The sequence below is a fragment of the Cryptotermes secundus genome, unplaced genomic scaffold (assembly GCF_002891405.2).
Source record: "Cryptotermes secundus unplaced genomic scaffold, Csec_1.0 scaffold286, whole genome shotgun sequence".
Taxonomy (NCBI): Eukaryota; Metazoa; Arthropoda; class Insecta; order Blattodea; family Kalotermitidae; genus Cryptotermes; species Cryptotermes secundus.
Window position 1 is genome coordinate 93802 of NW_019736399.1, and position 18816 is coordinate 112617.

The 18816-nt window shown below is 34.2% G+C and overlaps 1 protein-coding gene across 4 annotated transcripts in view; it reads right to left on the minus strand.

The window, feature by feature from the left end:
• The window catches only part of LOC111869855 (signal transducer and activator of transcription 5B), a 48327-nt gene that overhangs the window by 3115 nt on the left and 26396 nt on the right, over positions 1-18816 (minus strand). The window contains exon 16 of one of the 4 annotated variants that reach the window (XM_033753571.1): positions 15423-17973. The exons of the other annotated variants lie outside the window; for them this stretch is intronic. Within the exon in view, the coding sequence (XP_033609462.1) occupies positions 17949-17973 (25 nt within the window). The 3' untranslated portion in view covers positions 15423-17948. Of the gene's footprint in view, positions 1-15422; positions 17974-18816 lie in introns of those variants that run through there. 4 annotated transcript variants of the gene reach the window in all.

Here is an 18816-nt window from a genome sequence, read left to right on the forward strand (position 1 = left end):
CACAGCAAAAGATGATTACTTCTTGATGGAGATTAAAGTCAAATGTTGCACCATACTGTAATGGACGCTTGTTAAATTTCAGTCAAATACAGCAGCAAGAGGGTTAAGTACTCTGCCTGTCTAGTTGAAACCGTTCTTCTCATCTCTTCATCAGGCATCATTTACCCTCAGCTTTTGACAGTTTTTATTATTTACACTGTCACATATGCAAGACAATTAAACATGTAAATGAGTAAGGTCTTAAATTCCTTAGGCCATTACTTAAAATTCTATTTAAATTTGTGTGTGTATAAATTCACTTAAAACATTAGAACCTTGCATCTTTTCACATGCTTTACAAACTAGTGATGTGCAAAAATATGCCACTTGAACTTAGCTAGAACATATATAACTACACATTATTTTATGTATACCAATTTAATGCAAACCTTCAGAATTAAGATATCTCAGAACAGCAATTCTCAAGTGCATCCACTGCTGCCACCAGCTATTTCCATGATCAACATGTATATTATTGTAAATCCTTTTCCAGTCTTGGGACGAATTTTCTATTTTCATGCAAGTGATGCAAGTCCATACAATATGGCTACAATTCTATGCACTGACTGCTTTTAAAAAATGTAAAATAAAAATTTACCAGTACCACAACTAACACAAAAATCTTCAAGTGGTTCCTCTGTTAATTTTTTTTTTAGATCTACATTTAGAAACTTATGTTTTGTGTCCACAAAATGTTTCTAACTTTTAAATGTGACAACCGAAAATTCCTCCTTGAGAACCGCTGTCTTAGAAGATAATAATGCTGGACTGAAGAATTCTTGCTGAAACAATTACTATAAATCAGATGTGAACTGACAAGCACAGATGTCAGATTACTGAGGATTTTTGTTTCATAAACTAGAAAACCACAGTTCACATCTGTCTGCATAAAATGAAAGTTTTTTGACTTAAATGATGGAAAACCATACTATTACACAAAAGATATGAATATGAAGAACATACTTAAAAATATAACTTATTTCTGGATGGTATGTATTGCAAGGTTTCTCAAATTCTAATACTCTGACACCTTAAATTATATAAGAAATTACACAACCCACCATCATTTCCATTCAGCAAAAAGTAAAGTTCTGTAAAACACTGCATGCTGTACAATGACAGCAGGAACTTGAATAGCTTTACAACCTCTCCATGCTGTAATAAAAATATTCATAAAATGCTTCCCTGGCTGAAACTCTTATCAGAAATCACCTGTATTAAAGCTTCCTTACTTAGAGGCTTGCTAGAACCATGCATCAATGTGTATTTTAATAATTCTTGACACCTATGCTGATCTCTGAGGGTGCAACCAATAATTTGCAGAGGTATAATGTATGGCACACATAACCTCTTCTGAGACAAAGTGAATTTTTATTACACATTAATGAAGACATTATTAGATCATAAAAAATGCTTACTCTACGCACTTAACAGCAAATCAAATAGATCCAGTAGAGTTACAAGATACAGTATTTGGCAGGTCCTGGAAGACACCAAGAAGATAGGAAAGAGCCAGTAAGAGATCAAAAAGGAAAGATTGTGGAAAGAAAAGAAGTTAGGGACTTTTTGTCCATTTACCCATATAAAACATAAATTGTGCCGGAAAAAGGAGACAGTGTTAAAATATCAAAGGGCAGACTATCCTGCATCTGAATAATATTTTTCATCATACTAAAACATAAATTTGTATATTTCTTTATATATGTGAAAAGTGCTCATTTCAGCCCTAAATTACATGCAAAATGATGTACTTTTCATTTTGAATTATGGCAAAACCAGTGACTTCATTCTTGCCAAGTGAATGGTCAAACCTATCATCATTTTTATAGTAACAAGCCAATGATTCACTAGGTGATCTAACCGACGTCTTGACTTCTTTCCAAGTTGGAAAAATATGATGTACGAAGCTGCAGAACAAGGAAGTTCTGAAAAGAACTCATCCTGCAGTTTCCTTCAAATGCTTCAGTCTATATACTGAGGGCGGGAAAACTACAAATTAATTTTAATAACTGCACAATTTAATGACCCACTTCTGTACATAATTTCCATTAGTACAGATTCCAAACACATTTTATAGACATAAACCCAAAGCTTCATTTTCATTATGCAAAATATTTTCATACAGAAATTATTGGTATCTCTCACTATACAAAATGTGCATTAATTTTTGCCATTATGTTGGAACCAGGTAGTTTTATATCACATCAAATATCACTTCAATCAATATGCATACTTTTTAAAAGGTCTAGTGACAAAATTTCTTGATCCAAATTAAGTTGTGAGTGTTGTGTTTAGGAAAAAGGTTCCTCTACACTGTTAGCAATTTTCTGCCAAGTCCACAACATCACATGCTCTGTACTTATTTAATCTACTTCATAACTTTATGACAAACTTATAATACCATATGTATGTGTTTGTCTCTAATAACTTTCAAAATAAAAGACAGGACCTCATTACATTTGGCATGAATACCATGCCCTAAAGTGCCATATCACATTCATTTTTATCATGAAATAATACAAGGATGAGCAAAGAAACTTTGGAGGTGGGGGGAAGCATTAATGCTATTTGCAAGCCATACATATTGGCAGAAAGAGATCTTAAAATATGCATCTTCTATCACTGTGATTTCATTTTTCATTCTGCATAATAAAGTCCATAAATATGGTGGCTATGTGAAATCTACATTTATCATTTAGTTTGCTGAAGGCAACTAATGAACTACTGGATCTATGCATGAGGGATTTAGTATTTTACATTTTAAACATACATACAGACACTGTATGAAATACCGTTTACATTTCAATAATTACAGACATAGTAACCGTATGGAACTTCAAGATTATACCCAAGAAATTTAACATGGATGAATTCTGTACTAGTGCAAATAACATACAGGAATCACTGAGTAGTAATTATTACTAAATTACACCTCTGGCTAGAACTGCTCTATGGACCGAAAGATTCAATGGAAAGTAGACATTACAAGATCTTCCAGAATCTTGTTTCTTCCTTTGGGGAGAACATTGTGTTACCCTCCATTTACAATGTGACAGGTAATCAGAAAATAGAATATTTGTAACTGCAATGCTGTAGTGAAGATATGCTTTATTGACAATACTGCATATTGAAACAACAATGCTAAAATGTGAATGTAACAAATTAATGTGCTACTCTCATTATTAGGGTGCTTCCAACATTCCTCTCTGGGTAATCGAAATATATTCATTACAGAGCATGGACTGTAATTTAAATCTTTGCTCTAGAAATGTCAGTATTTTTAAATGTGCCTTTCATGGCAAGACAATTCTTTTACTGGATGAATGTATTAACAACAGTACATGTAAATCCTACTATAAGAGAAAGCACAATAACAGTTTTAAACAATGTGTCACACTGTTGCCAAAAAAAAAAAAAAAAACTTTAAAATTAAGTCAGAGACAAATTCACAGCTACTGATGCATGAGCGTAACAAGACGGCTGGTCTGTAGGCCAGCTTGTATTCAATGTATGAACATAAAAATATTGTGCAAATAGAGTTCTGTTGCTACAACAAATAAACCTTATTGAAAACCTAAACAGCAAAAGTCAGGAGGATCATATACACAATAAAGGCTTGCCACAAGCCTGTGAGAGTAACACTGGACAATTAATTAATACCAATATCAGAAAAGAATAGTAAATGGATAATGCAGAAATATAAAACATATGTGATATAATTCAGCACACATCAGCAAAATCCTAAGAGATGAACCAAAGGAAGAGAAACAGTATTATTATAAGTCAGCATACTTCCACATAAAAAAAGCAGCAGACCATGTGAAAACAGAGTTTTTACCAACTTCTTTTTAAATTCTAATACATATTAAGCAGGAGCCAGAATAGTGCAGTCAGTATAGCGACTGCTACAAGCTGGACGATCGAGGGGTGAGTCCTGGTAGGGTTAAGAATTTTCTCTTCTCCACGTTGTTCAGACTGCCACTGGGGCCCACCCAGCCTATTTCCAATGGGTACCAGGTGCTCTTTCCCCAGAGGTAAAGTGGCAGGAGTGTGAAGCTGACCACTCACCTCCAACTATGCCAAGGTTAAGAAAATGTGGATCTATACATCCACTCCTCCATAAGCCTTCATGGCACAGTGCTTAATCAGTTAAGCAAAGGGACAACTTTGCCTTTACATTTTAATATATATTATAAAGTTATTTGGAAACAAATTCACAATTCTCAATATGTTCACCTGCCAGTGGTAGTTCTCGTAACTTCCACTGCAGGCGTCATTACAGCAGATACTGGGGGAATCTGTCATTATGGCTACATCACAAAACTTTCACTGATCAAACAATTATGTCTCCTAGGAAGATTCCCATGCAAGAACTAAAGTGAAAATATGTTGTCTTGACTATGTACTGGGTTTCTGTAAGAGTTTTTCTAATGCTACTGGCAGATTCATGTAACCAGCACACCCCATTCCCTATCCATGCAAAATTATGTGTTTACTTTATTTCGGTTGCATGTGGTGAAGATCAATTTCAAACACTAATGTAACAAAAGAATACAAAAAGATTTCAGCAATACTTACTAATATTCATAAGTATAAAATTCTGTGATAACAAATAAAAAACAAATATCATTAATAACAAACTCCATACAATGTTGGTCTACAAATAACTACAGATGGTACAGGTAAAGGTATGAAGAAAGCAGTCTTCTGGGATTTGGCACCGTGTATATGTGGTGTTAACCCAAATCCCAGAAGACTGCTTTCTTCATAGTCACCAGCATGAAAGCCTCAAATCTTACACAGGTAAAGGTATCCTGGTAACAGGCTGTCGAGGCTCCACATTCTAGACCATCAGCTCATAGATGGTGGAAAGGTTACCAGCTTAACATGCCAGCCGCTCTTTACCCCCCCCCCNCCATAATGCAGCTGGAGGGATTAGCTCAATAGAAGAATCCAATGACTTCATCAGGATTCAAACCCACAAACTTCCAGCTTGTAGCATAGTGCCTCAACTAACCACAGATGAATCCATGCAAATATCGATATCCCACTACCAGAATACATGCAAAACTACAACAGAAGAATCTGAATCTCATTTGAAAATGTTACATAGTTAAAATTGTTAGATTTAATATTAAAAAATCAAATTTATTTTCAAGATGAATATATGAAGGGAACAGAATCTCATATATTTGTTAGCACTCAGTTTAGAATATTTTATATTATGTCCTAAGTAGGAACATAAGAATGAAAATATCAATTACATGTAGACTGTCTGCATGCATTTCCTTAATTAATAAGGCAGTGGCTATCAGCTGTTCAGGAACAGCAACTATACATTGCCTTTAAATCAGTGTTCACTATGAACTTCTGAATTTTATTCTTTCTTAGGAATAATTTAATCTGGAGTTGTAACAGTATTTCTGGAGCAAGAATGACTTTCTCTGGATTTAAATACGAATTAATATTTTCAATTTCCCGCTGATTTCAACATGCTCAGGATAAAAACGATGTCTTCCAATGGCAACCATTCTTGGGACTGCATTACATATAATCAAAATCAAAATCCCTCTTTCCCTTTACACTATAAGTAAACTCTCAATTCTACATGCGTATCAGCATCTACATTTAACTGCATTCAGACTGAGGCAAACATGACAAACTCTTTACAAGAAATGAAAAGAATAAACATAACCACTGTTTTCAAAGCATGTTCTTTGCTTCTTACTGAAGTACATGGACTAGTTTTCTTAATTTCATCTGTACAACATGTTATGGGGCTATCTGCTGATGTAGGCTGCATTATACCCCTTCAATTTTGTGTTAAATACTGATATTTCATAATGTGAATAACTGGCAAAAATACAATATTTCTTATGGGTTTTACACTTTCTATGAATTCACTTGTCACTAAATCTGCAAATGAATGAGAAAGATAGATAAGCCAAAGAAATCCTTTCGTTCTTACAACTTCTGTGTCAATCTATACATGAGGCATGTCAAAATGGTGGCCTATATGCTGCATGCTATCTCAGAACAGGTGGTAATACCACGAGGCCTTGTGGCTCAGTCAGTTTTCCATATGATTAATTATGGGTTTTCTGGGTAATAAGAGGGAAGGAAATGGTGGTCATGTGCTAAGCCTAGTCACATCCCTAACACTGACTGCCTGGCATGGCATCTACCTGCAGTGAACAACAAACAACTGTGAGAAGCCTTAGTCAGGGTCGCCTGTCTCTGAGCCTAGATTTGAAATTCATGTGATGACCACTGGACAATGCGCAATGCGGTCAAACAGCCAGCACGCCTACAGTTAAAATCCCAGTTCAGCCCAGAGCCCAGAGACAGAATACCCTGACTAACGCTTTTTGCAGTTAACACAGTTAAATATATGAGGATAATATAATTTTTACAGTAAACAAATGTAAACTACTTTTCAACTACTGCTCCTATCCCACTTGAAATTGTTAGCAGCTAATGCTACTAGATAGATGAAAAGAAACTGCTGGAAATATATATCATCTCACTGTGGGCTCTTATGCAGCTATGAATTTGACATGCCTGATACATAACTCATGCAAATCAAGTCTCTGACATAAAAGTGATTCCATTTTCAATATGACAATAGATTACTTAACATAATACAGGATGAGATCACAATTGGTAAATTCAGACTGTGTGATAAAGAAAAAAAAAAGAGATTATATTAACACTTACTATGAGAATCCCCATTTTAAGGGTGTATTTAACATGTTCATTAACAGTTTTACTGTTTTAAGAGAAACACTTCTGCATTTCATTACCACTGCTACCACAACTGAGCACAGCTCTCTAAATAGGCCTCTTTAAAACATTAAATGCTGTGGGCCATAAGACGCTCCACCATCTAAAAACCTTCAGTAATGTTCTTCATAACTGTTTATTCTTAATGGGGTTTAACTTTAACCAATTACAGTGCTCTGAATATCTATAACAATTTCCTACATTCCTACCTATTATTTTTGCCAAAAGTTAGTATTTATACAAATATAATTCTCTTAATTAGTAAAAGTATATCGAGAATAAACGTTTCTTTCACATATGGTTTAGAATTTCCTATTTACTAAAACCCTGCATGATTAGTTATTTAAATAAGTCATTGTCAATAACTTTATATATATAAAAATTCCATTTGTTTAAAAAAATGATAGCAGTATATAGATATTGTTTAACAATTTCAATCATAAATGTGTATGCCCCCTCATTCTACAACAAATATGTACTGTGCCTTAGTCAATGAGGCAATATGGATGGATCAATGGTTGTGAGCAAACAGTGGTATTGACTGATGGACACACTACTTGATACAGTGTATGCAATTTGTTTTGATAAATATCTGAAAATCATCTCAGCAAACAAACGAAGATACTGCTTCAAGATAAACTCTTTTACATAAAGAAAATGACACAGAAGTCTGACTGTAGGAAACTGTCAAATCTGTGTCACACATAACATCTATTTTACAATACAGAGCATCATTCCTACAGAACTGTATTTACTACAGCCAGTCTCTAAAACAGGAGTTGGCTGGTGTAATTACCATTTTATAATACAGCAACATTTAATATATGTATGTGGGTACATATACGCAAGTAGTGCTGAGTTTATATATTCAAATAATCATTGCATGATGAAGGTTTGATAAAACAAAACTACCTTTTGCATGTTCATGTCATATATTTTTTGTGTAAATATATGTATGTTTAGTAATTTTAATGAAGTTCAGCTTAAAGAAAAAATACCTATTGTTTGAAACCATTATTCTCACTTTCCTCCACCGGCCAAGTTTACTAAAACCACTCTGTTTTTTAAATTGAGTCTATTCCATGTGAAGCATAGCTGAGTAGCAGTACCAAATGTTCCAACAGAGTAGGGTCCATTTCTTATCCTGTTTGACCGAAAGCAGAAACAGAACCAATTTCTAAAATGTAACTGGTTTTAAAAAATTTGCATAATGGACAATGTCTAAAATAACAGCTTAAAGTGTCACACCATCATCAAAGAGTTTTAGACATGTAATTCACATTAAATTCCAAACACACATATACCTTTATCATCAGAACCTAAATCTTTCACTACTGTAGCAATGTCAGCTAATTTAATTTGGTGGTAATCTGTCCACATGGCTGTATGACACACACAGACAATAGAAGTCGACCAAATGGTGTACGGTCCAGTAATATTGTGTTCATACACCAAAACAAAAGTAAAAAATAGTCTGGATGTTCTAACAAAGGGCAGATTTCATACATAAATTTAATTTAAAAAAAAAAAAAAGGAACCTGCAAAAGTTACATAAGAAAATTTAAAAATCAATAACTTTCATTGTATTTCATGTTGGTACTTCAACTAGAAATATTAAAACACGATGACGACAGATGCAATCTAATTATAACATTTTGCTACTATCACAAAATACAAAACTAACACCACATATTCATGTGGTCAGGTTACAGAGATGAGGATTTATAACATACCATTACATCACATTTTTAATTATGTGTCTTAATAGGTCAAAAATCGTTTTCTTTAAAAATGTGCAAATTCATTTATACTTATTCTTGCTATAAGCACATTTAAATATTTAAGTATTGATATTATATTTATATATCATGTGGCCCCCTCCTTATTTATTGTAACAAAAACTGCCTTCATGCTAGATGCATATGAATTTTCCAGCTACTTACAACTGTTCCTTTTTGCATTCTTTAACACATGAGAAACGCACAAACAGAAAAACTTAATACTTGAAGACATGAAGCTCGAAATCTAACGTTTAACATTTTTTTCAGCCCCAGACTGGTATTAAAAGAAAACAACCAAACCAGAATTAACAGAAATATACAAATGTAAATATCACGTTCTTTTGGGATATGACACAGTGCAGAACGGTAGATGACAGATACTGACATTTCAGAAAAATCTGCTGTCTCAATCTTCAGAATTGAACCAGTGAAGTTAAAGGCAGTAGGTCCATCTGAAACTCTGGTACCTATTTATTGGACTACGTGGTATCTCAGCCCAGATGACACAATCTCAGTTTTTATGTTGTTTAAACATATAATATTAACACTATTAAACCTTCAGCATACAAAAATTAATCAATTTCCAGCTTTCTATTAATGATATACACAGTAATAAATGCTAACTATGGGTATACAATGCATACACATAAATATAATAAAATTTATGTTGTAAACAATGTCATTCTCCCCCCCCCCAAGACTGGAGCTATAACAACTACAGTAAGGGCTGCATATCACATGAAATTGAATATGTAAGTACCATGGAAAATCATGCAATGTTGCTCCCATATTACCCTGTTTCCAATTATTAGGATTAAGTAGATTTTTGTGCAGCCTGACAATTTAGAGAATGAATAAAACGACTAAATATCAGAATTACAGAGAATACATTTATATACTATATCCCTGAAACATTAACCAACATGCCAACAATTTCTATCACTGTTCACTTAAACAATGAAGTAACCACAAGTTATAACATGAATTAACTGCTCTGCCTTTTTGAAGGCAGAACCATCAACTTACGATATATATATGTATACTCTCCTACACTTAAAATTCTATATAGCAACTTACATCTGATGTCTGTTCTGACACTCATGCTTAACTACAGATTTGGAAATCTTCACATCAATTATGTGACACAAGCTGTACTGCAAGTGACAAAGTTGGCACTACTGGAATATGTCAGAACCCCAACAGCATGCAGAGAACAAACAAGGTTACAGAACATTTTAACAATTCCTTGACTGTGAATAGGAACTATATATAAAAGAATACAGCGATAAGCCACAAAGAATAAAAGGTAAGTAAATGCTTCTTACAAATGCCAAAAGTTCTTTTATTCACAATCTGCTGTACCTACCGTTAACCTTCGTATAACATTTTTTAATGGCATGAGAAGATTCAGAATTATTTTAAAGACAAATAAAAATTATATAAAATGAAACAAAAGACTCATTACATGTTCAATTATATAAACATAAAGATTCATAAATTTGTTTTTGTTGTGTGCCAGTCCCAAATTGCTATATAAATGCAATGGCACTACTTTATTGGGCAGTTAAGTACATGTTAGTTTTAGTAAACTATAGATATTAAATGAGTAAGATCAATATCCAACAATAATTAATGTGTATATATATGCATACAATTCTGTGCTTAAAGCTATTCAGATCTTTATGACATAAACACACAAAGCATAAAATTCAGTGATCCTAGATCTTTCTTGCAAACAAGCCCTTTTCATTTTTCTTATAGCTGAGCAAAAGATTTAGAATACTATATGGGAAACAAGTTTCAAACAATACAAGTAACATTTGGGAAAGATGCTTCAATGAACCGTAACTAACTACTGCACACCATAAAATGCATTAAGTTTATAGTTCACCTAGGAAATAGAATGGCCTTTGACTCTGAAAGTTGTAAATCATGCATAAACAGGCTTTAATACACATACACACACTGTGACATTGATACATCAAAATCCTTTCATCTAGAATGGATATATGCACAATCCTCCCAACAGTGAGATAGTGAGGCTAGTATATATGATTGCCCATGTGTGCTAACCAAAAATACTGGGAATATTTTCACTCTTACTGTTATTGTGGTACACTGTAAACAGTATACTGGCAAAGGCAAACTTGTTCTGCTCTACAATTTGCCTTGCCTTCTCTTCACTAGAGGATTGTAGGCATATATACACATGTAACCATGTACAATGTGAAGACCGATACTTTACTTCTATTTCTTACCAGTGATATAAAGAAATACATCACATTCACAATATTAAGCACGTGGACACTTACAACTTTATATAACATATCTATGCAATACTAATTGTGTTTGTACAACCAAGTACAAAAAGCTACAGTAAAAATGCAGCAGAAACTATTCACTGGATTTAGAAAAAAAAAAAAAAGCCTTCAATACCTATGTTTATTGTTAAGAACAGCAGGGACTCCAGAAACAATTGGTTATATACAATGGCATTATTCATTACTGCAAAGTTTGATGTGTATGGCTTTGTGTTTTTGTCTCATAAAAACATCAAAATGTACTGTAAAATTTTACAATTTTGACTTTTATAGCACTGACAGATTCTAAACAACACAAAGATTTATGTTTAGTGTCTGAAGCATTAATAACCAAGTGTACTATATAAAACAAATCTCTGAGCTGATATTTCTTGTACTTTTGTGCTTGAAACTGCAAGTATAGGAGCAGCTTCAATCTGCTCCACATGAAAACCTACGTAAATTACAGACTCCTTGGCAAGAGGTGAGGTTAATTCCAGTGCAAGATCTGTGTTAATTACATTTAGTGGTATTCACTGAGTCATTAATTGAACTGAATTTCTATGGCCAACCTACCAGGTCCTCTTTACTTATCTGATTTATATTCATTTGAACACAAGACTATTACAGTAAAAATATGTCAAACAGCTGGTTTCAGAATACGGCAATTTCCATTTTCCGTAGGAGCTATGAATATGTACAATCAATGTAGCTGATAAAGAACAGACACTTGCAATGTAAGCACATCTAAATTCTGCTTTCAGATCAATATTAACTTCTTACAGTTAAGAGAAATATCGTTAAATTGCAGAACAAGCAGAAAAGGAGGAATAAGAAGAAATAAAGCAAGGTTATCACCATTATCATGTAATTATGTGTTTTTGCATGCAATGAAAGAAGACCTCATGACACTTTTTACTTTCTTTTAATGCAATGGTGATAACAGATCTGAAAGTAACAGAGAGTATAGTGGGCGAAAAAAGATCATAGTATAAAAAAACGAAAAATGGCCCGAAATATCCAGTGGCTAGCTATGTGAGAGTACTACCAACTACCAAAACATTACAATGATCTGATAAGGTCTAAGTAATGCATTTTTAAAACTGAGTGTTGCATGAAGGAAACAACTTAAACTTTGTAACTTTTTCTCTTTGAAAACACTTTCTGGTCACTGTGATACTTTCTTCCTTGCACCTGTCAGTTGTAACAATTATGATTTATATTCCTATTCTAAGTTCATGAACTATAATTCTGTCTGGGTTAATGAGATCAAGACTCCAGAAATATGCTCGATCTCTTGGTATGAGCAAGTTCCTACATAACAAGTAAAAACATACTTGTGGGAAACACTATGAAGATACAAGTAGGCAAATTTCGTTAAGTGGCTAGTGGACTGAATAAGATAACAAATACTCCAAATTAATTCTTGTGTAATGATTTGAAGCTAGAAGTTCGTGAGCTACAAGGTGAAAACAAAATTAATTTTATAGATACAGCTATGGTCATATTAAAAAAAAAGTCTCCCCCAAATTCTGGTCTATTAAAGTATGAATTTTATACCATTCTTGCCTTCCTACATTACAGGAAAAAAATAAAGTACTTCTTAAATTCTGAAGTTTCCAGTGATGAAATTATGGTTTTCTGGGTTCCTACACTGCGTAATCTTGTAGGCAGATACTGATATTTGAAAGAACATTTATTTCCCATCCTCAAAGTTGAAATGTGTAAGATGAAGTACTGATTAGATTACATATGCAGGATGCAAGAAGGTTGGCAGTCTGGGCAACCACCTGTCTGTGTAACCAAACTGATTCCCCATCTTGCGCACATCAACCAAGGCAGCATGTTCATTCAAAATCCACCTCAAAGGGTATAGAGTCACAACTTAGAACACCACAGTCTGAATAACGTACTTCTCTGATCATATTTCATACACACATCAAAGAATGATTTTTTTTGTAGCTTTGTATGTTGAATTAATAAGCCATAATATGTATGCATCTGACCAAACACCATATGACTAATATTAACATCCATTCTCTAACATGCATATATATAGCATGAATGCGAAATTATGCAAAAATAACCAATAACACAGCACAAATAGCGCATTTTTCACATTTCCAATCTTCAAACATTTTTAAACACAAATTCAATAAAGGTTTCCTTTACATGCAATTAGGAAGTCTGAGACAAAACAAAGGGCAAAATTACTTTCACTAAACAGAGCAAAGTCATATAAGTGTTGAGAATTAATGCCACAGACAAAACCAACACTGATATTTTAAGTTTGTGCAAGTATATATACAGAACTACCGAGCGGAAGGAACAAATAACTGTGCTTCGACTGTCTACATGTCTGCAGAAATTAATGAAATCACCTTAATTCTTACAACACACAATGCCACAAGAGTGTATCTCAGCAGATACGTAAATGCATGGAAAAAGCATTTCCACAATATATCATTGTATATAACAAATGCATGTGAGTTTCCTGAGATTATGCACCACTGTAGTATATCCAATAACTGCGTTAACGCACTTGTACTTCAAATTGCAAGAACATGAAATCCATCAAAGAATGTTATAACCAGGTTATATCAGCATTTATCCAACTCTGCCATAAGGCCTTACATTATTTTTACAATAAAAAATTAACCAAATTCCATTCATAATTAACTTTGTAAAGAAACAATGGTACTCCCAGCTACATCAATATACATATATATATTTATAGTTTTTAGGAAAGTAGAATTTCTATATCCAGGCTACATGAAATCATTTTCACAAACAGAAACATACTTCAAACATACATTTTATAAAACAATAAAACCTAATAAATGCCACAATGTGCAAAAATTCCATTAAACTTCAATTCAAATACATGAATAAAATGGAAATTAGAGATAATGAAGGTAAATATCTCACTCACTCTAAACATTTTAAAAACTACAGAAAGAACGAAGATAGGAACAGGAGGAAAGTAAGAAACACAGAAAGATGAAAAAGGAATGGCATACAGACAGAAAATGGTTTACAAGCAACAATATTATGAAAACAAAGATCCTCAACATGAAAAGATATAAGTTGGTCTGAAATAACCTTACATTTTACCAGAATGAAATTCACTTCATATTTACTGAATAAGAGGTTTGAAGATCACAGCACAATGGTAGGTCATGGTACAATTAGGCAAACAAGAAGCTTGGAATGATTAGTCATTACTGAAAAAGCTTTCATGTAGCCTATAGTTCAATAAAACAATGTTTGTATACTAACTACATTGCACCATTCAACTAAACCTATAACAGTCAATATATGTGTATGTCTCTGCATGGCAAACAAGTGGATGTTGTCAATGATTAGCTAGAGAGAAAATAATTATTCAGAACCTGGCTTATTTACATATCTTGCACACTGTACAGGCGTTAGTTTTCAGTGACACACTGTTATCACAGGGATGGCATACCATTGCCACTTAATCAGATTTTGGCTGACATAATTAGAGGTTTTCATATTAATATCTGCAGCTACATAATTAAAAGCCTCACAAGGACCCTTTCCATTCCTTTTCAATTCTGTCTAAGATTTGTGTTTCCAATTTATTGCTGTATTTTCTTTCCAGAACAGTTCAGCTTTTCTTATTCTTTATGCATGCTGTCTATCACCAATTTTGTTCAACTTGTACAGCGAATGACTTACCAAGGAAGCTCTGGATGGGCTTGGAGACTTCAAATTAGGAGGGCAAATTATTCAAACTGTGAAATATGCAGATGACATTGTGTTAATGGCTAAGGAAGAAACTGTGCTACAGGGTATGATAGATAGACTAATCAAAATTGGAAGGTGCTATGGCATGGAAATGAATGTGGAAAAAACGAAAGTAATGAAAATTTTGAGACAACCAACCCGTCACAATAAAGATAGACCAAAAACAACTGGAGAATGTGAAATGTTTTAAATATTTGGGTAGCTTGTTAACAGATGATGGAAGGTGTACTTGTGAAATTAAATCTAGGATTGCCATGGCAAAAGCTGCATTTAGCAAGAAGAAGAATCTTTTTACCAGCAAATTGGACTTAAATTTGAGAAAGAAACTAGTGAAATGCTACATCTGGAGCATGGCTTTGTATGGGGCTGAAACTTGAACACTTAGGGCAGTAGATCAGAAACACCTGGAAAGCTTCAAAATGTGGTGTTGGAGAAGGATGGAGAAGATCAGTTGAACCGATTATGTGAGAAATGAAGAAATGTTATTTAGAGTCAGTGAGCAGAGGAATATCCTACACGAAATAAGAAAACGGAAAGCTAGTTGGATTGGTCATATCTTACGCAGTAACTTCCTTCTAAAAGAAGTTATTGAAGGAAAGATAGAGGGGCGGATAGAAGTGACCAGAAGACAAGGAAGAAGACGTAAGAAGATGCTGGATGACCTTGGGGACAGAAGAGGATATTTTCATTCAAAGGAGAAAGCTCTAGATTGCATTAAGTGGAGGAACTGTTTTGGAAGAGACTGTGGACCTGTCATCTGACAGATTACTGATGAATGAATGAATGAAAGAAACAAAATGTGTGTTGTTTGTGTTGCTCTCAAAAGTTTGAGAACTGTCCAAAAATGTGCAGCAGCAGATATCTCATGAAAGTCACAAGGATAACAGCAGAACAAACGACAATGAGTGGTACCACTTCTTATTGGTAAGGAACTTTTGACATGAATCTAGCCCCAGGCAATGAAAATGTTGCCATCCCTGATCTATCACATGTGCACAAAAACCAACAGACTGTATTTAAACATTTCCACATATTCAGAACAGAGCACATGACTGGGGTGTTAAAACTTCTGCAGTTCTAAGCAATGTAATGTTTATAAAAGGTTGAGTAAGTTTGTCCCAAGTGCGAAAAATTTCAAGATAGATGCCATCACAGATTTAAATAATTAAAATTCATAATAAAACCAACGTTGCTTATACCAACAGTAATTCCCCACATTAATAATCTTCCAAAGTTATGAAAACAGTTAACTTGGCTTAAAAATTACCTGAAATTAAAATGAGTTTATGGGGGAAAAAAATTGAGTGTCATCAAATGCATATATTGGTTCTTTCATGTGAGCTTTGGACTAATGCAGTAATTCAACTCTGAATGAAGGAATGAATGAATATTCATGGAATTTGGTGTCTACGAGTATAATTACTCTTATGAAAGAAAATTAATTTTGATCACATGAGAACAAGAATAATTTACATGAAGCCTTAAATATATTTACAGTTATAATGACTACTGATGAACTGTTTAGGTTATATACATTTTCTTCATACAAAATTTTCTTTTGAGACAATGACCATCACAAATGCTAAAGGTTAATGCATTGAATAACCACATATGATATGCGTGAACCTGCTGCTTGGCCAGTTCTGTTTAAAGTTTCCTGCTTTTGTAAATGGGACTTGGGCAACAGCTTCTACTAACGACCACATTACAGTTTCATACTAGGTAAAAACAAACCACTCAATGAAGATGCCATATTCAACCACATCAATGCAGAATTGCAATCATTTTAAAAACTTCACAATTTCATGATTTGTTTCTTATGGCATAAATGACACCTGCATTTCCTGCAGCAATCACTTCTGACTTATGATGTGAAACATACAAACATACATCAGGAGTATGGTGGAACATATACCAACTTGAAGGAGCCACATCCATACAATGAAAGAGATGAACAGAAACGCGCGTTGTTTTGTGTCAGCATGTAGAAGTATTTGTAATAAACATTTGCTTTCAAAAATCTGTTGCATGCATCATGACATCAACAAAACATATTTGACTTCTTATATGTGAAAATATCCCTGAATCCCCTGAAGAAACATATTTAAAAGTCAGTACTGGGGGACACTGAATCTGTACACATGAATGAGTCCTCAGACAATGTTATCTGATCACTGAAAATAATTAAGCAAAGAGAGGCCTACCACAGTATTTACTATTGTTAAAGAGGTTAAAAATCATTAAGCCATCTATGGCAAGTTGCTGTGGTTAGAAAAAACTATGTACATTCTGCAATTAAAAACTACAAGCAAGACAGCACAAACAGACTGAAACACACCTCTGCTTTCATGCATGCACACACACACACAAACACAAGCACACAAATGCAAATGCACATATGCAAACTCTTTTCTCTGCCTTTCTCTTTCTTTCTCTCTCTCTGATTCTGACAAAAGGATCCATAAGGAACACCCACACTGTAATGCCAAACCCTAACATCTGTTAACTTTTGGCCTCAGTGGCTTAGCTGCATCATTTGTGAAAGCTGTTCCTAGGTTTTGAAGCACACTGCAGTCCTTACCAAACCCCCAAACTACTCTCATTACCAATGTGAGACCTATATATATATGGCAATATCCTCCTTCCACCTTATTTACCCTGAAGATGGTAACTGCAATGTAGGACAAAATACTGCAGCTTCAATACATGTCATGGATAAACACGGATGCCAAAGTAACACATTATATACAGGCCACTAAAACCTAAGGGACAGAACCGCTTGAATCTATCTATTATTAATGATACAGTGAGGAAACATGCCATGTGCAACTTGGAGCCTCAAACATGGGAGGAAGACCTGTGATACAGACAGAAGATCATACATATAGACAATGACAGAGAACTGGCGACAGTAACTACAAAATTACTGTACAAATAATGGCTTTAGGAATCACATTACACGTAAGCAGCCACCCAATCATGAATCTTGGGACAAACCCAACCAGTTCATTTGATAACCAAATGCCTAAACCCGCAGAAGTCACCTTCATACTCTCATTATCCATTACTCTTCATTCACACATAACATATTCACTGTAACTGAAGTCAGTATATTGTGTAGTCTTTCTTCCGCTCAGGAAATTAAACTGAACTCCTGATGAAGTGTTAAAATATTCTGCTGGTTTTCTGATACAGTGTCTTCACTTGATACCCTGCACTCGGCTGTCATGGTTGCAGTAGTTGGATCATTTGTAAAAGTTTTGGAACCTTGCTTTTACAATTCCATAACAGTTCCTAAACTGTGCCCAAAAATGGAAAGACATATGTAATTATGTTCACACATCCAACTACGTTTATATTTCTTCTTATACTTACCATATTTTCATTTTCCTGAACCCAATTAAATAATTGTTCACACTGACTGAACACTTTTTAGTAAGCCAGAAGCCTGGACTGAGGGGATTGTGGTTTGATTCCTGCTAGGGACAAGAGCACAGCACCCAGACTGGCTATAGGGCCTACCCAGCCTCTCCTATCCAATAGATACCAGAAGCTACTTCCCCTAAGGTAAAGCAGCTGAGACATGAAGTTGATCACTCAGCCCCATCTAGTGTCACAGGTAAGAATACACGGAGCCATACCTCCACTCACCCACCACCTTCATGGTGAAATAATTAATTAATCATATGGGCTTTATCTTTTACAGATCCCTTTATGGGAGCCTAGCTGTATGTAAAAAATACAATAGAACACACTAAGCGAAGTATTTAAATTACTCTTCTCACATACTACAGACAACAAAATAATTGAGTCATTCAGAAATCTATGGAAAAATGTTCAAAACAATTACAACTGTATTTGATCACCTGTTAAATGCCATGGTCTTAGCAAGCATTAGAAGTACAAAGTAATTTACGGCTATTTGGAACCCACAAAAATCTAATGCTATGATTATAAACCCAAGTACACCCAACCTTTACTGATAGGGTTAAAAAAAGAACGCTACACAGTCTGAGAAAATGGTCTCTCTGACTCATGAAGTGCTATTTCTGACACAACTTTCCACTGTAACCATTTCTAAATTACTAACATACAAAAATCTATTCATGTAAGTATCCTAGGGCCTTAATGTTAAACCATGT